General features: G+C 46.3%; 1 protein-coding gene across 11 annotated transcripts in view; it reads right to left on the bottom strand.

Annotated features, from left to right (window-relative positions):
* ATXN7L1 (ataxin 7 like 1) overlaps window positions 1-19,994 on the bottom strand; it is a 287,096-nt gene that overhangs the window by 60,775 nt on the left and 206,327 nt on the right. Inside the window, exon 1 of one of the 11 annotated variants that reach the window (XM_064289856.1) lies at window positions 9,568-19,994. The exons of 8 other annotated variants lie outside the window; for them this stretch is intronic. In XM_064289856.1, the coding sequence (XP_064145926.1) occupies window positions 9,568-9,718 (151 nt within the window). In that variant the 5' untranslated portion in view covers window positions 9,719-19,994. The remainder of the gene's footprint in view (window positions 1-9,567) is intronic. 2 more of the 11 variants (XM_064289858.1, XM_064289860.1) reach the window with 2 other exon arrangements.

The following is a 19,994-nucleotide window of genomic DNA, read 5'->3' as shown; positions in this document are numbered from 1 at the left end:
TTACCGGGTGCTCTGTCTGCTGCTGCGAACTTTGTGAAGCTGCTTTCCTGTAGCCCCTGTCCACTGATCTTTGATGTGAGCAGGGCAAATCCAAGTGGCATGGATGCTGCACTTCCCAGCTGGCTGAGCCACTGCAACCAGCCAGGAAGCATGGAGGTAGAGCAGCGAAGAGAGGATGGAGGTGGGAAAGTGTGTATTGCTGGTTATTGGGTGCTCTGTCTCCTGCTGGGAGCTCCATGAAGCTGCTTTCTTGTGCTCCCTGTCTGCCAATCTCCAACAGGCGTCCAAGATGGCGAATCCGTGCTCCATTAGCTGATGGGGGACCTCTGCACATATCTATCCTCGCTCTCTGTCAGTTTCTTATTCCATTTGGTGTTTGGCTGACTTCTTTACCTCTTCATTTGACACTTCGGGTTCTAGGAATGACATTTGTCTCTGTTTTACTAAGTTTTTGGGGTCTTTGCTGTGGAGGAACAGCATGGTGCTTCTGTCTGTGGTGCCATGTTGGCCTGAAGTGCCCATACTTGTCATTTCAAATGAAGTCAGCTGCCAACTCAAGGCAACCCCACGTGTGTCAGAGTACAACTGTGCTCCACAGGGTTTTCGATGCTGCTTTTTTAGAAGTAGATTTCCAGGCCTTTTTTCTGAGATGCCTCTGGTTGGACTGGAACCTCTAGCTTTTCAGTTATCAGCCAAGCACGTTAACTGTTTGTATCACCCACTGCCTCCATCATTTTAAATAGTTAGAAAATTTTCAAGCATGTTGACAAGCTGTAGATTATTTAACTAGTATCTTACTGTTGCTTATTATTGGGCATTTGTTAATTTACAATTTATTTAAAAAGAGATTTAGACAAAAAGACAAATATCCCAATCATAAAATGGACAAAGCACTCGAATAGACATTTCACCAGAGAGGACATTCAGATGGCCACCAAACACATGAAAAGTCCCATTAGCCATCAGAAACATGCAAATCAAAACCACAATGAGACACCATTTCACTCTCATTAGGATGGCTAAGATAAAAAAACACAGAAAACAACAAATGTTGGTGAGGATATGGGGAAATTGGAATGCTTTCCTATTGCTGGTGGGAATACAAAATGGCATAGCTGTTGTGGAAAACAGTGTGGTGGTTCCTCAAAAAACTAAAAATAGAACTCCATATGACCTAGCAATTCTACTCCTAGGTATATACCCAAAAGACTTGAAAGCAGAGAGTCAAAAAGAGACTTGTATACCAGTGTTCATTGCAGCACTATACACAATAGCCAAAAAGTAGAAACAATCTAAATGCCCATCAAGAGAGGAATGGATAAACAAAATATGGTACATACATACAATGGAATGCTACTCAGCCAGGAGGAGAAATGAAGTCTTGATACATGCTACAATATGGATGGAACTTGAAGACATTATGCTAAGTGAAATACATCAATCATAAAAGGACAAATATTATATGACTTCATTTATATAAAAAGATAAGAAAAGGCAAATGTATAGAGAAAAAAGTTTATTAGTGGTTACCAGGGTGGGAGGGAGGGGAAAAGGGGGGGGGTTAACAGTGATAGAAACATCTCACTGATTAAGGGTAAGGTTGCACAGCCAATTATTGTAATTGCTGTCAATAAGTTGTACACCTCTAAAATGTTGAATTGGCAAAAATTGTGTGATAGATACATTTACTACAATGACAAAAAAACAAAAAAAAGTAGATACTGAGGCTGCTTATATACACCCAAAAACCTCATGCAATTTGGTTCCTTGGTTTGGAGGTTTAGGGTCATGGTTACGTGGGACATCTCAGTTAATTGGCCTAATAACATGTTTAGTGCTTCTAGTTTGTCGTGTAGTGCCTGGGGTGTAAAAAGTTTGCAAGTGGCCATCCAAGGCACAATAATTGGTTTCTATTCACTTGGAGCAACAAAGGAAGAAGGAGAGTTAGGTAGAGGAGTAGGATATGGAATATGTGGCTAATTGACTCTATGAAAAATTGCCTCCTTTGTCATGAGACCAAAGAACTGGGTGGTGCCTGGCTACCATTACTGAACATTTTGATCTAAGATTCTATAGAAGAATCTGACCAAAAGGGGGAAAATGTAGAACAGAATTTCAAATTCTCATGGACTCACAACTTCCCGGAGCCACAGGGGCTGGATGAACCCCTTGAACTATTACCCTGAGATAAACTTTAAACCTTAAACGAAAAATATCCCCTGAAGTCTTCTTAAAACCAAACAATAGTTTAGCTAAACTAGTAAAAAATGTCTGCCTTGAACATTACGCTCTTTTAAGAACTATTTATACGGGATCAAACTGACAACAGCAACTTGAAATGTTAGAGGTAGGAACCTGAGGGGGCAGTGAATTTACATCAGTGGGGGAAGAACAACTCAGAAAAGGGGGGTGAGAATGGTTGCACAACTCGAATGTAATCAATGTCACTAAATGGTACATGTGGAAACTGTTCAATTGGTGTGTGTTTCCCTGTGTATATTCTTAACAACAAGAACAACATAAATAAAATTTTAAAAAAAATAAGGGAAAGAAAAGAAAGAAAGAGATTCAGTGTTATTTCCCTGAGGTATAGTTCCCAAAGTGAAAGACTGCAATAGTTAACAGCTCTCGTTACACATTTATTTCTAAACTGTTCCATAGAAAGACCAAACCAATCTACCATGCCAATGTCAAATATAAGGAGTCCTGGCGGCACTAACTGTGAAGCGCTTGGCTGTTAACTCAAAGGTTGGCAGTTCAAACCCACTCAGCAGTTCCACAGGAGAAAGACCTGGCAATCTGCTTCCATAAAGATTACGACCAAGAAAATCCTGAGGCAGTTCTACTCTGCATGTGGGGTTGCTATGAGTCAAAACAACTCAGTGACACCCAACAACAACAATATTGAATGTAAGTACCACTCACCTACTGAAGTGAAAACAGAAAAGCACAATCAGAACACACTTGCAGAATTAAGTGTCCATACATCAATAACAACCTGAGTGACTAATCTTGTAACCTCTGGTCTCACCCCTTTTGTCTTTTGACCAATACCAAACCAAAACCAAACCCACTGCCGTTGAGTCGATTCCAACTCATAGTGACCCCACAGGTTCTCCAAGGCTGCAAATCTTTTACGGAAGCAGACTGCCACATCTTTCTCCTGTGGAGCCGCTGGTGGTTTTGAACTGGTGACCTTTTGGTTAGCAGTTGAACACTTTAACACTGGGCCACCAGGACTCCTCTTTAGCCAATAAAAACCCAGTGCCATCAAGATGATTCTGACTCATAGTGACCCTATAGGACAGAGTAGAACTGCCCCATAGAGTTTCCAAGGAGCGCCTGGCGGATTTGAACTGCCGACCCTTTGGTTAGCAGCCATAGCACTTAACCGCTACACCACCAGGGTTTTCCCTCTTATAAGGGTAGGTACTATCATTATGTTTACTCTATAGATGAGGAAACTGAGGCTCAGAGATACAAAGAGTTGCCCAAGGTCACAGAGCTTGGAAACATCATATCTGGGAATGTCTTCAGAGGCTGTTGCCTTGACTCTAAGCTGTTAGCTGCTGGTCAAGTTGGCCCCAACTCATAGTGACCCCACGCACAATGGAAGGAAATGCTGCCCAGTTCTGGGCCATCCCCATGGTCAGTTGCAGACTGGAGCCCATAAAGCTTTCACTGGCTAATTTAGAGAAGCAGATTGACAGATTTTCCTTCCTAGTCTGTTTTAGTCTTGAAGCTGTGCTAAAACTAATTCAGCATCAGACCAACTTGCAAGCCTCCATTGACAGATGGGTGGTAGCTGCGCATGAGGTGATTTGGCTGGGAATTGAACCCGAGTCTCCTGCAAGGAAGGGGAGCGTTCTACCACTGAACCACCAATGCCTATCTTGAAATGTCAGAAGATACTGCTGCCGATGGTGAGAGGCTAGAGGAGCCAGCTGGACCCTCTCCCTCCTCAATGCCCACAGACGTTCCAGCAGGACCCCGATCTTCTTGGGAGAGAAGAGAAAAACCTAAAAGCCGCCTTAGAAGCCCCACTGCCACAGCCCTAAGCCCAACTCTCCTGAGACCTCAACCTCAAAGAGTTGGGAGCCCCTATATCAAATAAGTGAAAAACGAAATCCTTTCTTTTTTTTCCATTTCCACCACAGGACTTCAGGCCAAGGCCTCGGCAGCTGGCTCTTCTGAGACCACCTGTTTCTCCATAGATTCCTTAACCGCCCAGGTGCAACTCTAGGCAGCAAACCCAGAGACCGGCTGAGTGGTAGGCTTGCAGACACCGACTCTCAACTTCCTAAAGATCCCTTAGGTGTGGGAGCCTTGGTGTCTGCACAACTCTTCCCCTTACTCTCTGCAGGTAAAATCCACCAGGCGACTCCATTTCAATGACAGCTCAAAACCCGCACCTCCCCCATGCTTTCTCACAGAGATATTTTCATACTTGCAGTATCAATGTCCTGTATTTAAAACTTCAGCACAGAAACAACGGGAGCTGCTTCGTGAATGGCTGAGCCAGCTGCCAACACCCAATATGGCTCCCTGTACCATTTTTAGAAAGAATTTGTTGGGAATATTCCAATATGGCTTTATTTTTTTTAAATCGAACTTTAGATGAAGTTTTACAGAACAAACTAGTTTCTCATCAAACAGTTAATACACACATAGTTGTATGACATTGGTTAACAACCCCATGACATGTCAACACTCTTCTCAACCCTGGGTTCCCTATTACCAGCTTTCCAATATGGCTTTTTAAGGGACCAACACCCTCACAACAGACTTTGCACACCACAGTCGCTTGTGGCCTGCCATGGTTGTGTAAGCTCCCTTGGGCTCAGCCCAGCACCTAACTTTCTCATTTGACAGCACTGAGTCGCCTTCTGCCCACAGCTCTGAGGGCAGGTGCTTGGCAAATCCTTAGCCAGACTCTGTTTTATCAATGGGTTCTATCTGCTTTCTTAGTTACAGTCAGGATGCTGTCTACAAAGGACAGCCCTGAATTCCAAAGGCCCTTCTTCCAAAAGTAAACTGGACTTGGAGGGAGAGAGGCAGAGCAAGGTCTTCAGCATCAGGAGCCATGTTAGGAAGCCTGCTAGCTGCACCTCACAACCACCCTGTGAAGCAGGCATTCTCTCAGTTTAGAGCTGTGGAAACTGAGGCCAACTGCATTTGAGAAACTTGTTCCACATCACATGAAGTGGAGGAGCTGGGGCTAGAATCTTCGCCTGTGGTCTCAAGCGCTGCCATTATACTGACACACTAAATATAGTCCTGTGGTGGTTACGGGGGATATTGAACTGGCCATCAGCAGAGAAGGAAGCAAAGACACAGGAAAGTCAAGCGACTTTGGCAGCAGTGACTGTCAGGCAGAGCTGTGCCAAGTGGCTACTATACAGGAGTGCTCGTGAGCTTTCTGGAGTGCCTACTCCCTCCTCAGGCTGCAGTACCTCTTTAAAAGACGTCAGGGCCCAAGTAGCTGGGCAGATGTTCCTTAAATTGGTCTGTCACCAATTAACTTGTACTAGGTTTTCTTTGGGGGAGTGGTGGTTCAGTGGTAGAATTCTCGCCTTCTTTGCAGGAGACCCAGGTTTGATTCCTGGCCAATGCATCTCAAGTACAGATATCATCTGACTGGCAGTGGAGGCTTATGTGTTGCTATGATGCTGAGCAGGTTTAAATAGAGCTTCTAGACTAAGACAGACTAAGAATAAAGGCCTGGCAATCTACTTCTGAAACTCAGCCAATGAAAACCCTATGGATCACAACAGTCTGATCTCCAACTGATCATGGGGATGGCGAAAGGCCAGGCAGTGTTTTGTTCTGTTGTGCATGGGGTTGCCATGAGTTGGGACTGACTCAACGGCAGCTAACAACAACAATAACAAGGTTTTCTTTACCCCTTTTCAACCCTGCCCACTCCCAGACAACACGATCTGCCTGGAGCAGTGAGTTCTTTGCCAAGGCCAGTTTGGGCCAGTGACCTACACAGCTTGGACCAGCTCAGTTCCCAAGTCCCCCTGGAGGATTGGGAGTTGATTTTTTGGTCGTTCAATCATCCTACACCCATTCATTCACTTAGAAAGGACAGCAACATTTCCTGAGTGCCTACTCTGTGTCAGGCATTGTACAAGCTACTACTTTTACACTTGCCAGCTCATGCAATCTACCCAACAACCCCACAAAGTGGATACAGTTAGCTCCCTTTTTATAGATGGGGAAATTAAAGCTTAGCAAGATTATGAAACAAGACCAAGGTCACACAGACCTCAGCAGGTCTGGGAGGAAAGCCCAGGCTGGCCTGGCCCCAAAGCCAATGGTTTCTCCACCACACCATCCTGCTTGGGATGTTGCATTCACTCCACACGTTAGCAATGTACCTTCTCTCATGATCCTTGATAAAATATTTCCCATTTTCAGGGCTGGTCTTGGCTACAACTCTGAAGTTAGAAACTTAAGAGCCTCCTTCTCTTTTCTCCCGTGGTAGCACTCCTCCTTCTCCTGCCTCTTCTGGCCAATAAAACCTGCCCCTCCTTTTTAGTAATTTATACTAAGGTGTAAATTTCTGGCATCAACCATTGTTAGATAGGATTTAGGGGGTCAGAGGGACTTTCCAGGGCCCTGAAATATTTCCTTCAGCCCTCAGGGGTGTCCTCGCAGGACAGCAAACCTAGCTAGGAGGAAAACCCTGAGCAGAGAGAAACCTGTGGGGAACAAGCACATGGACACACTGTCAGGGGAACTTTCAAGGGATGATGTTTTTCTGGAGAGCAACCTGGTGACAATAATAGGAACTAAGAAGGGCTCAGAGACTGTGATCTGGTAATCTGGTAATTTCACAGGAGCAGATTGCCAGGTCTTTCTCCTGTGTAGTCTCTTGGTGGGTTCTAACCACCAACCTTTGGTTAGCAGCTGAGTGCTTAACTGTTGTGCCACTTGGGCTCCTTGTATGTAAAACAGTAAGTCCAAATCTGCAAAAACCAAATGAAACCCACTGCCATCAAGTCAATTCTGACTCATAGTGACCCTATAGGACAGAGCAGAACTGCCCCATAGGGTTTCCAAGCCTGTAAATCTTTACGGACGCAAGACTGCCACATCTTTCTCCTGAGGAGGGGCTGGAGGGTTCAAACTACTGACCTTTTGGTTAGCAGCCAAGCGCTTTAACCACTGAGCCACCAGGTCCTTGTATGTGAAATAGTAAGCCAAATTCAGAAAACAAAAATAAAAAATATCACAAATAATATGTAGACAGTAATCATTACTTAGTAAAAACATTTAATATCTATATAAGGATGGGGGGAAAGGGACGGGTATAGGATGTACTGTTTAATAGGTTCTGTAAGGGAACCCTGGTGGCGTAGTGGTGAAGTGCTGTGGCTGCTAACCAAAGGGTCCGCAGTTTGAATCCGCCAGGCGCTCCTTAGAAACTCTATGGGGCAGTTCTACTCCGTCCTGTAGGGTTGCTATGAGTTGGAATCGACTTGACGGCACTGGGTTTGGTTTTGGTTTTTTTGTTTTTGTTAAAGCTGTTTAAATCCTTACATAAAAAAATAAAGATGAAAAAAAGCAAAACAAAATTCCACAATACTCTAACATATCCCTAGCCAGAAAGGACAAAGTAGAGAAAACAGGTGGACATACTCGGAGAAAAAAACCCAAAACCAAACCAGTTGCCGTAGAGTTGATTCCGACTCATGGCAACCCCATGTACTTCAGAGTAGAATTGCACCTGGGGTTTTGAATGGTTGTATCCTTTCAGACATAAGGTCACCACGAGTCAGAATCAAATCGACAGCAACCAACAATAACAGCAACAACCTTTTGGAAGTAGATTGCCAGGCCTTTCTTCTCAGGTACCTCTGGGTAGATTTGAACAGCCAACCTTTCTGTTAGTAGCTGAGTACTCAACCATTTGTGCCACCCAGGGAGTCCATTAAGAGAAAAGCATGCGTTAAAGTCAAGCTTCATTCATTCATTCATTTTTTTCAGCATTTCCTTGGCATCTACCAACTGCCAGGCACTGGGATATGCACACTGGACTATCACAGTTGTGATAAGACAGACATTGTCAATGCTAGAGCTTCTTCATCATTAGAGGGTTCTCTCAGGGTGGGGTGGCACTCTCCAGATCCCCAGCTAGTGGCTACCTTCACTCTAGTGGTGGGAACAGGCTCCCCTGTCAGGAGGTAAGCTGCTGCCTGAAAGACCTGAGGCAGGTAACTATCCCTCCCTGGCTGCCACCTGCAGCCAGAGCCGCAGTCCTCTTAGGTAACATCTGACCTTTTACTGCCCTAGCTCTTCTCGTGTGTCCACGTCCCACACGGAAGCGGACGGGTTGACAAGGAGTTCCACGTGTGTGGCATTAAACCTCTAACTTAGAGTAACTTCCCGGGCCCCACCAAACACACACATGCTGGGCAAGTCACACAAGTTTAAACACTGGAGTCACCATGGCTTAAGTGACAACGGCAGTTTCTAGCTTGGATTCTACCTTAATTTAAGGTGGCTTAGCTGATAGCACCCCTGCCCCTGGGGCAGTGAGGGGACAGTCAGAAGTTGGGGAAAGCAGGAGGCATAGGCTGGGGTTTCTTCAGGGAGAAGATTTATAAACCAGGATTCCCAGTGTTTAAAATACCCGAGCAGCTAGAATGAATCTTCCCAACACTGTCCTGCGGCAAAAACAGTGGCCTTTGCCCTAGGTGCCTTGGGCTAGGTGAGTAGAAGCCTGGCCCCTGTCACAGGCATGTTCTGTCCAAGCCCTAGGGAAGGGGCTAGGGGATCCTGGATGCCCGAGGCACATAGAGCACCCAGGCCACACTCACACTTCAGAGGCTACCGGGACACCAGGGGCAGTGCCTCCAAATCTGTACTTTTTCAAAGGTCCCTCATGTTTCACCAGCTTTGGTAGTCGCTGGAAATGTGGACCAAATGGTGCTGCCTTGTAATGGGAAGGATCTGGGCTCAAATCCCAGCTTTGTCATTCATTAGCTCTGTGACTTGACTTAACCCCCTGAGCCCGTTTTCTTCCCTATAAAATGGGGACAGTCATCCCCCCATCATAGGATTACAATTGGGCAGGGTGCACTACAGTACACACTAAGTCCCCCTATCTTAGCACACGTCACATGTTGTAATTGCTAGGTCACTGGTCTAGGTTTCCTGGACATGCCTTGAGGGTAGGTATCTTGTTCACTCTTTTATCCCTGGCAGTCAGGATGAGGTCTCGCCCTACATTCATTGTGGAATACATGAATGTTGTGAGGATTGATAACAGAAGGAAAGTGGCTACCACGGTGCCAACTCACAGCAAGTACTTAATATAAGTCCCCTGATACACGAAAATGTAGGTTTTTAAAAAATACAGGTAGTAGTTTTCTTAAGTAGCCAGCTCTTTGCCTTTTCCCTGCGCCTGCATTAAAAACCATTCCATTTACAAGAATCCAATGGGAGAGGCCACCAGTGCTTTCTTTTTCTCTGTCCTGACCTCCACAGTCTCCTACAGCAGAAGGTGCAAAGCCTTGACTCACTGCTAAGGGCACAGGGTCACTTAGAACCACTCACCCCACAGGCTGTGTTGGGCCCGCGGCAGCCACTGATGACGGAACCATTTCTGTTCTCCTTGGAGTGGCAGTTGGCAGTGACAAACAGGAAGTTGTCTTGAAGTAGGGTGTGGTTGTACCCTGTCAATACGTGCGTACAGAAACACACACATTTTCCCCCCTCTTCAATCCTCTTCTGTCTCCCTCTCCTCACTTGTTTAGGAGCAAAAGGTCCGAGTTATTTTTACATGACTGAAGATCAACCATCATTACCACACAAACAAAAACCTGGGCACAAGGGGCCTAATCATAGCAGGAGGTGTGCTCTACCCTCAGCCAGTCACTTATGGCATATAGTTAGTAGCTGGCTGTGTGTGTGTGTGTGTGTGTGTGTGTGTGTGTTGGGGGGGTTGCAGGTGTTTTCCCTTGTTTTGTCTGGGGGCACACAGGAAACAAAACCGTAGCTAGAAACCAAGCCAGATACACTGCCAATCACCCTAGTGGCCGAGTCTGCAAGTGGGCTGGCGATCAGCATATATTTAGTGCCTACAAATTTTTTTTTTTTTTTTACTGTATGCACACACTGGATCAAGGGCCATCAGTGAACAGAAAAGGAGGAAAAACACGGGTCCCTGGCTTCAAGCAATTTTTTAAATTTGAATTAAAAAGACCTGAAACATTTAACACAAGTTACATAATAAACATGACAAAGAAAAACTACTTGCTGAGTAGATAAAAGAATAAATGTAGTTTAAGCTGCATGTAAGTGCTGACACGTGGGGGTGTCTGGGGTTGGTAAGGTTCATGGTAGCTAGCTTCCCAGCGCTAAGTAAGGTGTGCTATAAAATTTTCCACTCCTCTCCTTCCCAAGGCCTGAGGCTTGTGCCTCCAGAAAGGCAGTCCAAAATAGCCTGGTCCTCAACCCAGCCTCCTACTCCTGACCTCTTTCTGAGGCAGTATTCTCCCCACTCCATGCCTCAGCCCTGTTTTGGCTCCAGCCCATAGACAAGAGCCCTGTCCATGCTAAAACTCAGACTTGCTAAATGAATACACTGAATGCTAAAGGGCAGCAACTCAGCCTGCTGGGCTCTCTCCTCTGTGACCTGTGTCCAGCCCCACACCGGCCTGTGTGGTAAATGTGCCCTGTGCTCACACTTACACATCCCAGGGAGGCAGCCTTGCCGTTTGGACAGAGGCTGAGCCAGTGACACGCTGGGCACCGTGACTTGTGGTTGATGTTTCCTGGCTCCTGGCTGAGGGCCCTGGCCAGTCAGAACGCACCACTTCCCCTTTAAGAGAGCACGCCCAGATGAGATTAGGGAAAGGCAGAAAGAAAAGCCCGGAACAGTCAGGGTTGCATCCTGAATTTGGCAGCTGAATTTGGGTTTTCATGTACCACACACATGAAGTGTGGTTAGAGACACTGAACTCCTCAGACGCCCATTAGACCGTCCCTGTTAGTGAAGGGCTGGTGCCATACTTCAGCCCCACAGGATGGTGGTCATGCTCAGGCTGCGTGGGCTCAGCTCCCAGGGCTCCTGGCGGCCTGGCCTCAGTTCTGGGCAGCCTGCAGAAGCCTCAGGCCTTTCTGCTCCCCCCTCCCACAGGGCCTGTCCATGCTGATGGGGAGAGTCCACTTCAATGCTTAGCACTATGCTTTGGAGAGAATAGAGACATCATTATAATGATCACAAAATATTTATGCTGAACATTTTAACTGTTAACGTAGGCAAAGAGTTTCATTCATTCTGGATATTTAAGCACATTATTCCCTGATCTTGGTGAAGGACAATAGATGGGAGAGTGTCCAGAAAAACAATGGTATACAAAAGGCCACATACGTATGATTTCATTTATATGAAACGTCCAAAAGAGGTAAACCCAAAAAGATAGAAAGCAGACTGATGGTTGCCAGGGGCTGGGGAGTGAAGAGACTGGGGAGCAACTGCTTAGTGGGTATGGGGTTTCCTTAGGGGGTGATGAAACTGTTTCGGAACTAGATAGAGGAGATGGTTGTACAACATTGTGAATATATTAAATGCCACTGAGTTGTATGTTTTAAAATGGTTACTCTTATGTTGTGAATTTCTTCTTAATACAAAAAAATGGTAAAGCATATTTTTGGCATCCTCTCATCTTCTATTGGGACCTCTCCTGTGTTGCATCCAGCATTTCTTTCCAAAAACCTGGCTATTACCTAAGAAATCTTAAGTTATCTGGCTAAGGGGGTATACGTTTTAATAAGGACAAAAGACCAAACAAACCTCTTAGAGAGAAAAGGAGTTCCTGGGTGGTGCAAACAGTTAATGAACTCAGCCGCTAACCAAAAGGTTGGAGGTTCAAGTCCATCCAGAGCCACCTCTGAAGAAAGGCCTGGCAATCGACTTCTGAAAAATCAGTAAATTCAAAACCCTACAGAGCACAGCTCTACTCTGATACACATGGGGTTGCCATGTGTCAGAGTCAACTGGATGGCAACTGGTTTTTGGCATAAGAGAGAAGAGCTTTCCAAGACCCAGAAGTATGACTCTAATGGGAGAATTTCAGATTATGGGGAGATGGTATAATCTCAATCCATGCCACACTGGCAGTGCCTACTTGTCTCTTTGCAAGGTGTCTTAGGTAATGGAATAGCCCTTCAGCAGCTTGCCAACGATAATTAAATTCGGAGAGCCTGAAGCCTCCCAAGAGAGGACTATTCAGGAAAACATGGCATTGGACATCTGGGTTCCTTTTCCCTTCTTGTAGTAAGCCTTTCTTCCCAGAATTAAGAGAATTGATTATCTGACTGGGAGGGAGCTGTACTGGTTGACAAAACATAAATGGTCTCCACAGAATGAGGAAAACCAAAGACAAAAGGGATAGACTAGTCCAAAGGACTAATGGACCACAACTACCACAGCCTCCAGCAGACTGTGTCCCGCACAACTAGATGGTGCCCAGCTACCACCACCAACTGCTCTGACAGGGATTAGACAGAGCTGGAGAAAAATGTAGAACAAAATTCTAACAAAAAAAAAAAGACCAAACTTATTGGTCTGACAGACACTGGAGAAACCCCAAGAGTATGGCCCCTAGACACCCTTACAGCTTAGTAAAGGAGTCACTCCTGAGGTTCGCCCTTCAGCCAAAGATTAGACAGGCCCATAAAACAATGAGACTAAATGGGCACACCAGCCCAGGGGCAAGGATGAGAAGGCAGGAGGGGACAGGAAAGCTGGTAATAGGGAACCCAAGGTCGAGAAGGGGAGAGCGTTGACACATCACGGGGTTGGCATCCAATGTCACAAAACAATACGTGTGTTAATTGTTTAATGAGAAACTAGTTTTGTCTGTAAGTCTTCATCTAAATTACAATAAAAAAAGGAGAGGGGGAATGGAGAACAGAATTTCAAATTTTCATGGACTCTAGACTTTCTGGAGGTATGGATGCTGGATAAGCTCCTGAAACTATTGCTTTGAGATAATATTTAAAAAAAGAAAAGAAAAGAAATGGTCTCCACAAATTCCATTTCTGTAGAATGGTGTTGGTGGGAGGGAGGGGGAGTGACCTGGCCACGCACCTGACCCAGCCCTCCTGGGGAAGTGTCAGCCCTCCTCTCTTATTCATCTGTACTGTGGGTAGAGATAGCTCTCAGGAGGAAAGGCTGGGAGACTTGTCCTCCAGACCCTAGGCTAGCAGGTCAAGAGCACATTTCTCCCACCCAGGGGCCTATGAAGTAGACGCCTGCTGAATGTCACAATACTTATATGAAACACAGATGAAAGGGCAGGCCCGGTGGCCCTGGAGCCTGAGTCGTTCCAGAAACAAATGTGAACAGCTTTCCCAGTATCTCTGTTTGCTCAGAGTTCCAGGATGACCTGGAGGACAGGGATGTGAACAGATTCCCTCAGCCCAGGTGTTCCAGGACTCTCTGGTCTCTCTGGGGGACTTTGCCCTGCCTCTTTTAGCTGTTCTCTTGCCTAACCTCAGGTACCTGGGCAAGGTGGCCTAACCTCTCAGCAAACAGGTAGCTTAAGACAATAAAAAGCAATATTTACATTGCCTTAGTTTCTGAGGAAGGAGCTCTGGTGGCACAGTGGTTAAGTGCTCGGCCGCTAACCGAAAAGTTGGCAGTTCGAACCCACCAGTCACTCCAGGAGAAAGATGTGGCAGTTTGCTTCCATACAGATTACAGCCTTGGAAATCATATGGGGCAGTTCTACTCTGTCCCATAAGGTCGCTATGAGTTAGAATCAACTTGACGGCAGTGGGTTGGGTTGGGTTTGGTTTGGTAGTTTCTGAAGAGCAGCAAGTTTAAGACTTTAACCTTAAAAAAAGCAGGGGAAGTTTAAGACTTTAACCAAAAAGCAGGGGAATAATAAGTGTGTTGTTCTGCTGTGCACATGGTCACCATGAGTCAGGGGCCAACCTGAAGGTAGCTAACGACAACAACAAAGGGTAACAAACAGTATCGACCCCTCCCGTGCTGTAGGGAGGGGTATGAAAAAGAGGTTTAAAAGTTGAGTCAGGCTATGCAAACATAAAGGAAGGATTATGATTATAAATAACTCAGACACCATTTCCATTGGCAGAAACTTGCGTATTAAGCCTATATATACACTCAGGCTGCTGAAAGGAACAGGTCTTTCAGCACAGAGCAGACGACTGCTGCAATGGAATAGATTCCCGATCTCGTCTACCGCAGCAATCCCCTTCTCTCCCACCTCAGATCAAAGCCAAGACCGGTTTATAAAGGGCAATGGAACCCACTACCACAGCGCAGGGGTGGTGGGGTGGGGAGGGGGCCTGCAGGAACACACTGTCTCTCCATCATCACCTTGTGGAGACCAGGGCCTAAATAATGGGCAGCAGTGATCTGGCAGGTGATAAAAGGCTGGGAGGGCTGCTTTTAGCTCCCCTGTGGCTTGACCCTACTCACCCCTGGGTTTTTGTCCTGGATGGCTGTTTTTAAGAACATCAGGCTTTTGGCTCTGAGGTTCTCAGGGTAGCCCCCAGAGACCCTGTTCTTCTCTCAGCTGGATTTTTGAGTCCTCAGGGAGGAAACTGCAAAGCATAGCAATATGCCAGCCCCCACAGTGAAGACAGAAAAGATCTTAGGGGCAAAATTTTGCAAAGGACTGTCAGAGACCAACCCAGCATCTCAGGGTCAAAGATGTCCCATAGCAAGAGAAAACAGAGAGAGAGGATCTGGTATGGTCAACCACAAGCCCCTGGGAGAAGAACAGCATTTAAAATGAGAGGCAATAACTGGCTAATTTCTTCTCTCCTCACCCATTGAAGTTGGCTTCCCAACTTCCAGAGGGAAGGAACACTGAAGGCAGATTAAACGTGTCCACTCATCTGACAGTGGAGGCCTGCTTTTTGCTATGATGCAGAACAGTTCTCAGTGGAGCTTCTGGACTAAGATGTTCTAGGAAGAAAGGCCTGGCGATCTACTTCTGAAAACCAGCCAATAAAAATCCTATGGATCACAGTGGTCTGGCCCCATTGTGCCTAGGGTCACCATGAGTCAGGGGCCACTCGAAGGCAGCTAATAACAAAATTATTACAGATAATTTTGTAATGATATGAAATTATTGGCAAGATAGTAAGAGGATCACACCAACAAATCTATTATCAGGGAGTTTGCCCAGAGAGCTGCTGGGAGGAAGAGTCTCGGAAGTGAAGGTCAATTCCTGACAGGTAAGTTCTGGAGTCCATCAGTCCACAAGCTACCTTCACTCAACCTACCCCTACAATGGTCTTTCTCAAGACAGGTAGGCTGCTGACGTCACCTAAAAATCATCACATCACAGGACACTTTAAAGCTAACTCAGACCTTCACGGCCATGGACTACTTCTTCCTGAGACTTTTAAACATATTCCTCTCTGTCTTTCTCTCATTGTCTTTCCTTTGACTATACCCTCACATAGAGAGACCGTACCTGGTTCTATACAGCCATGTGTGTGGGGAATCTCTGCATCATGCTGTTATTGCGGTCTGGTGCTGCTTGTTATGAGCTGAATTGTGTCTGCCCAAAATCTATACTGAAGTCCTGGTCCCTATACCTGTGGGCGTGATCCTGTTTGGAAATAGGGGTTTCTTTACGTTAATTAGGTCATACTTGAGTAGGGTGGATCCTAAACCTAATCACTTCTGAGTTACAAAAAGAGGAGAATAGACAGAGACACACACGGCGAAAGACAGACGCCAAGGAATGCCAAGGAATACCAAGGGTCTCCAACAGACACCAGAAACTAGGAGAGAGGCTCATAGAAAGAGTCAACATGGCTGAAACCCTGATTTGGGTTCCAGAAAAATAAAACCAAACCTGCTGCAGTCAAGTAGATTCTGACTCATAGCGACCTTTAGTTTTTTTTCCAACAGACACCAGAAACTAGGAGAGAGGCTCATAGAAAGAGTCAACATGGCTGAAACCCTGATTTGGGTTCCAGAAAAATAAAACCAAACCTGCTGCAGTCAAGTAGATTCTGACTCATAGCGACCTTATAGGACAGAGTAGAACTGCCCCGTAGGGTTTCCAAGGAGCTGATGATGGGTTCAAACTACTGACTTTTTGGTTAGCAGTTAAGCTCTTACCCACTGCACCAACAGGGATCCTTGGGATCCAGATCTGTGAGAAAATAACCTTCTGTTCTTCAAAGTCGCCCACTTAATGATATTTTTGTTATAGCTACACTAGGTATGAAGCCCTTGTAGTGCAATGGTTAAGTGTTTGGCTGCTGACCAAAAAGTTGCCAGTTGAACCCACTTAGTGACTCTATTGGAGAAAGAGTCAGCGATCTGCCAGCGATCTGCTCCTGTAAAGACTATAGCCTAGAAAACCCTAGGGGCGGTTCTACTCTGTCACATGGGGTCGCTAGAGTTGGAATTGACTTGATGGCACCTAACAACAACAACAGCACTAGGTAACGAAGATACTGCTACTTAGAGGAGCAGGCTGAGTTTTTTTTTTTTTCACCTAAAACCATTCATGTTCACTAGACTGGGGACAAAAAGTACAGTATGGAGGCCAGAGGACAAAGGACTCCTAACCTTTGACATTGCTGTGACCCAAATGTATCCTTCCTTGGTCTCAGTCACACCACCTTGATAACAGTTGTAGTCAGGTCAAGGGGGGCTCAATCTCCTGATGTCCTATCAGTGCTGAGACTAAGGCTGTCTATGTAGCTGGTCTGAAACAGTGTGACTCCAGGCCACAGCCCAGGGGTAACCAACTCCTGCTATTGGCTTACTTTCCCTTCAGGGTTCTGATTAATCTGTATGTCATTGCTATAAAAACAAACAAACGAAATTCGTTGCCAGTTGAGTCGATTCCAACTCACTGCAACCCTACAGGAGAGAACAGAACTGCCCCGCAGGGTTTCCAAAGAGCGGCTGGTGGATTCGAACAGCTGACCTTTTGGTTAGCAGCCAAGCTCTTAACCACTGTGCCACCAGGGCTCCACAAAGCAGAACTGCCCAAAGGGTTTCCAAAGAGTGGCTGGTGGATTCGAACTGCCGACCCTTTGGTTAACAGCTGAGCCCTTAACCACTGTGCCACCAGGGCTCCTTGGTGGTGAGTGGACTCACGGGAGCTGAGGTAGCTACCAAGACTCACAGGGTTGACCACCCATCCAGACCATCTGGCCCAATCCCACTTTTGGTTTGCAACCCACAGCATCTCAGGCTCTGCCTGATTGCCCTGGTCCTCCCTCAGACTTCTGGGCCTGCCAGACCCTGGGCTTCCCACTGAGCATAGGGTGGACAGAACCTTGCCCTGGGGGCCTGGAGACGAGGTGGATTCACGAGTGCTCACTGCTGCTACAGGCCCAGACCATCAGATAAATTATCAAACAACTGATAGGTCATTGATCGCTCTCCTGGCTGGTGCGTAGGAGGAATTAAAGCCAGGAAGGCTGGTGTTTAAAAGGTATTGGCAGGCCAATGTCTGGAGGGGCCCAGAGGGGTGACATGATCTGGGAGACAGGACTGACAGGCTGGCAAATGGCTGTGCTTTAGCTTTCCCAAGGAGAGCAGGGTGGGTGGGGCTGGCCAATTCAAATGCAAAAGCCAGAGGGAGGAAGACTGGGAAGCCTTTCAGTATTCACAATCCCTTTCCAACTCCACCATAAAGCCCTGTAGGTTCTGTTCCCATCTCTTCACTCTCTCTGGCTATTAGGTTATTTACACAGCAGGGTGGGAGTCCCCATCATCACCGTTAGAACCAACACACGCCTCACACCTGAGGCCTCCAAACCGTGGGCCTCAAGTCTTTCAGGTCCCAACCCGAAAGATGTCAGTCAAAGGAAGGGGAAGGTAAGAGGGGCTCCACCCACAGGGATAGATTTGATTTGAATCAAATTAGAACAGAGTTTCTTAACATCTGCACTGCAGCCCATTCGTCCAGCTTGCTTGGGGCAACGGGGAGAAGGTCTGGTGGATAACGATAGGGCCTAAGTTCTAGCTCCCTAGTTCCACTGTGCAAGCCAAACCCCATCTCTAAACTTTTCCCAAGGGGCCAAAGGGCTTGACTTTTCCTTTGCCAGCTCAGTGGGGGCTAGCGTGAGAAAATACATGGTGCACTTTAAACTGGAAAAGATAGAAACCAAGACAGCCTCATCCTCATTCTCAGCAAGCGGAGATCAAGAAAAAAAGAAATCTACACTTTCACATGGATGAGAAACATGGAGCAGAAAGAGAAGTCCGCTCTTGGCAGCACTCAGCAGTTATAACTATGTCAAGACTCGGCCTTAATGGTCACATTAACTACCGTGGAAATTTCCATTTCAACTGTGCCTTCGTGTGTGTGTGTGTGTGTGTGTGTGTGTGTGTGTGTCTGTGATGGTGGGGGTTCGGAGGGGAGTTGGCCCCGTCTGTGTGGGACCTCAGTACCTGGATCTGTGCAGACTCCAGAAGGCCAGCCGCATGGCCTAAGTGATGTTTATCCTCTTCTCCCTCCTTTTCGATTTGTTTGCTTTAAAATATTTAACCGGAGGCACAATGAAGTGTCTCATTTACAACGTTATCCTGGACCATTACACTGGGACTCAACACTCATTATGCTGATGAACGCGCTACTTACCCATGCAAATTCCAGAGGCAGCAGGCACAAGAGATGGGAGGTGCTCAAGGTACGCTATCAGGGCTGATTTAATCACACAGCCATTCAGTGGGCAAAGCAGAGCAATTCTTAGCCAACTGTTCTAGTAAATATTATGGGAAACCCTTTTACAGAGTGCTAATTCTGGCTTAGCGTGTTTTCAAATGTGCCCAGCTTTAGTTCTCGTTCAAACATGCACACGTGCCCCCAAAAGACTCTACCTCCAGGCCAGAAAAATCAACCGGATAATGCATTAGCCGGTATGCCATCTTGCAGATAATTATTATCTATGTTATAAATGCCTGAGTGTCACTTTCATTAAGTGGCGGACACACTTTCAAACCCACTAACTTCTCTTCAGGCCTTCTTTCTCTGCCCCTCCTCCGGATCTCTGAGTCCAGCTGACCAGCTCCTGGGCAGGCTGCAGGCTGGCCAGAGAACACTGCTCCCTGTGAGCTTGACAAAACTACCGCTCCGAATCCATTTCGGACGTTTGCAACAATACCCAATCACTGCACCCACCCTCGCAGAGTGCACCAGAGGAAATGGCATCATCACTTTCATTTTACCCCGCTTGTGACCGACCAAAGGAAAACAACTTGTTCTAAAGCAATTATCAGGGTTTCTGATATCGGCGGCTGGAAAGAATGCTCCGGAATGTATCGAATGACCTCGCGTGTGGAGAAATTAATTCTTGAGAGCTAAAATAACCCTCTGCTGCACACGCGCTGCCATTCCTTTAGATGTAGACACGGATTTCTCTTTCCAGAGTTGTAACAGAAACTCTCATGCATCCCCGTTTCTTCAAAAACTCTATAAATAACCCAGGATCAGCAAAATTATGCAAAACATCCTGCTCCAAGAAGAAATGGAAACTAAAACCACTTACAGAGAGACTCGGGCTGCCAACTTAATCTGATTCTACCACGACTGTAAACATGTTGTACTTTTGGAACCTGAAGCGATCCACATTAGCACAGATGCCATCACAAAAATGGAAAAAAACAAAACAAAAACAGAAACAACCCACAACTAAACAACAAAAGTCCAGATCCAAAACAGAGCAACGTGACTGGGTATTCTGCCCGGCGCAGGAGCCGCCGGCTGACCAGCTGCAGTCAATACCAGCTAGCCGAGCTTGCACACGCCAACTGTTTTGACTACAGGCACTTGTTAAACACGGAGTTTCAGGTCCTACCAGTTGGACACCAGAAGTTCATAGAACTGACCCAGTGCCAAGAACAACAAGCACAGAAAGCGAAAGGGCTGCCTCGTGCGTGTGTTTTTGTTAACTGTTTATGAAAGCCCCAAAGCAATTGGGTAGCAATTAAGAATAAAGAATGCAAATAACAAAAGCAAAAG

This window comes from Loxodonta africana, chromosome 8, assembly GCF_030014295.1.
Source record: "Loxodonta africana isolate mLoxAfr1 chromosome 8, mLoxAfr1.hap2, whole genome shotgun sequence".
In the NCBI taxonomy this organism is placed as follows: Eukaryota; Metazoa; Chordata; class Mammalia; order Proboscidea; family Elephantidae; genus Loxodonta; species Loxodonta africana.
Note: the sequence above shows the minus strand (reverse complement) of the source record. Positions and strands in the feature narration are given on the sequence as shown.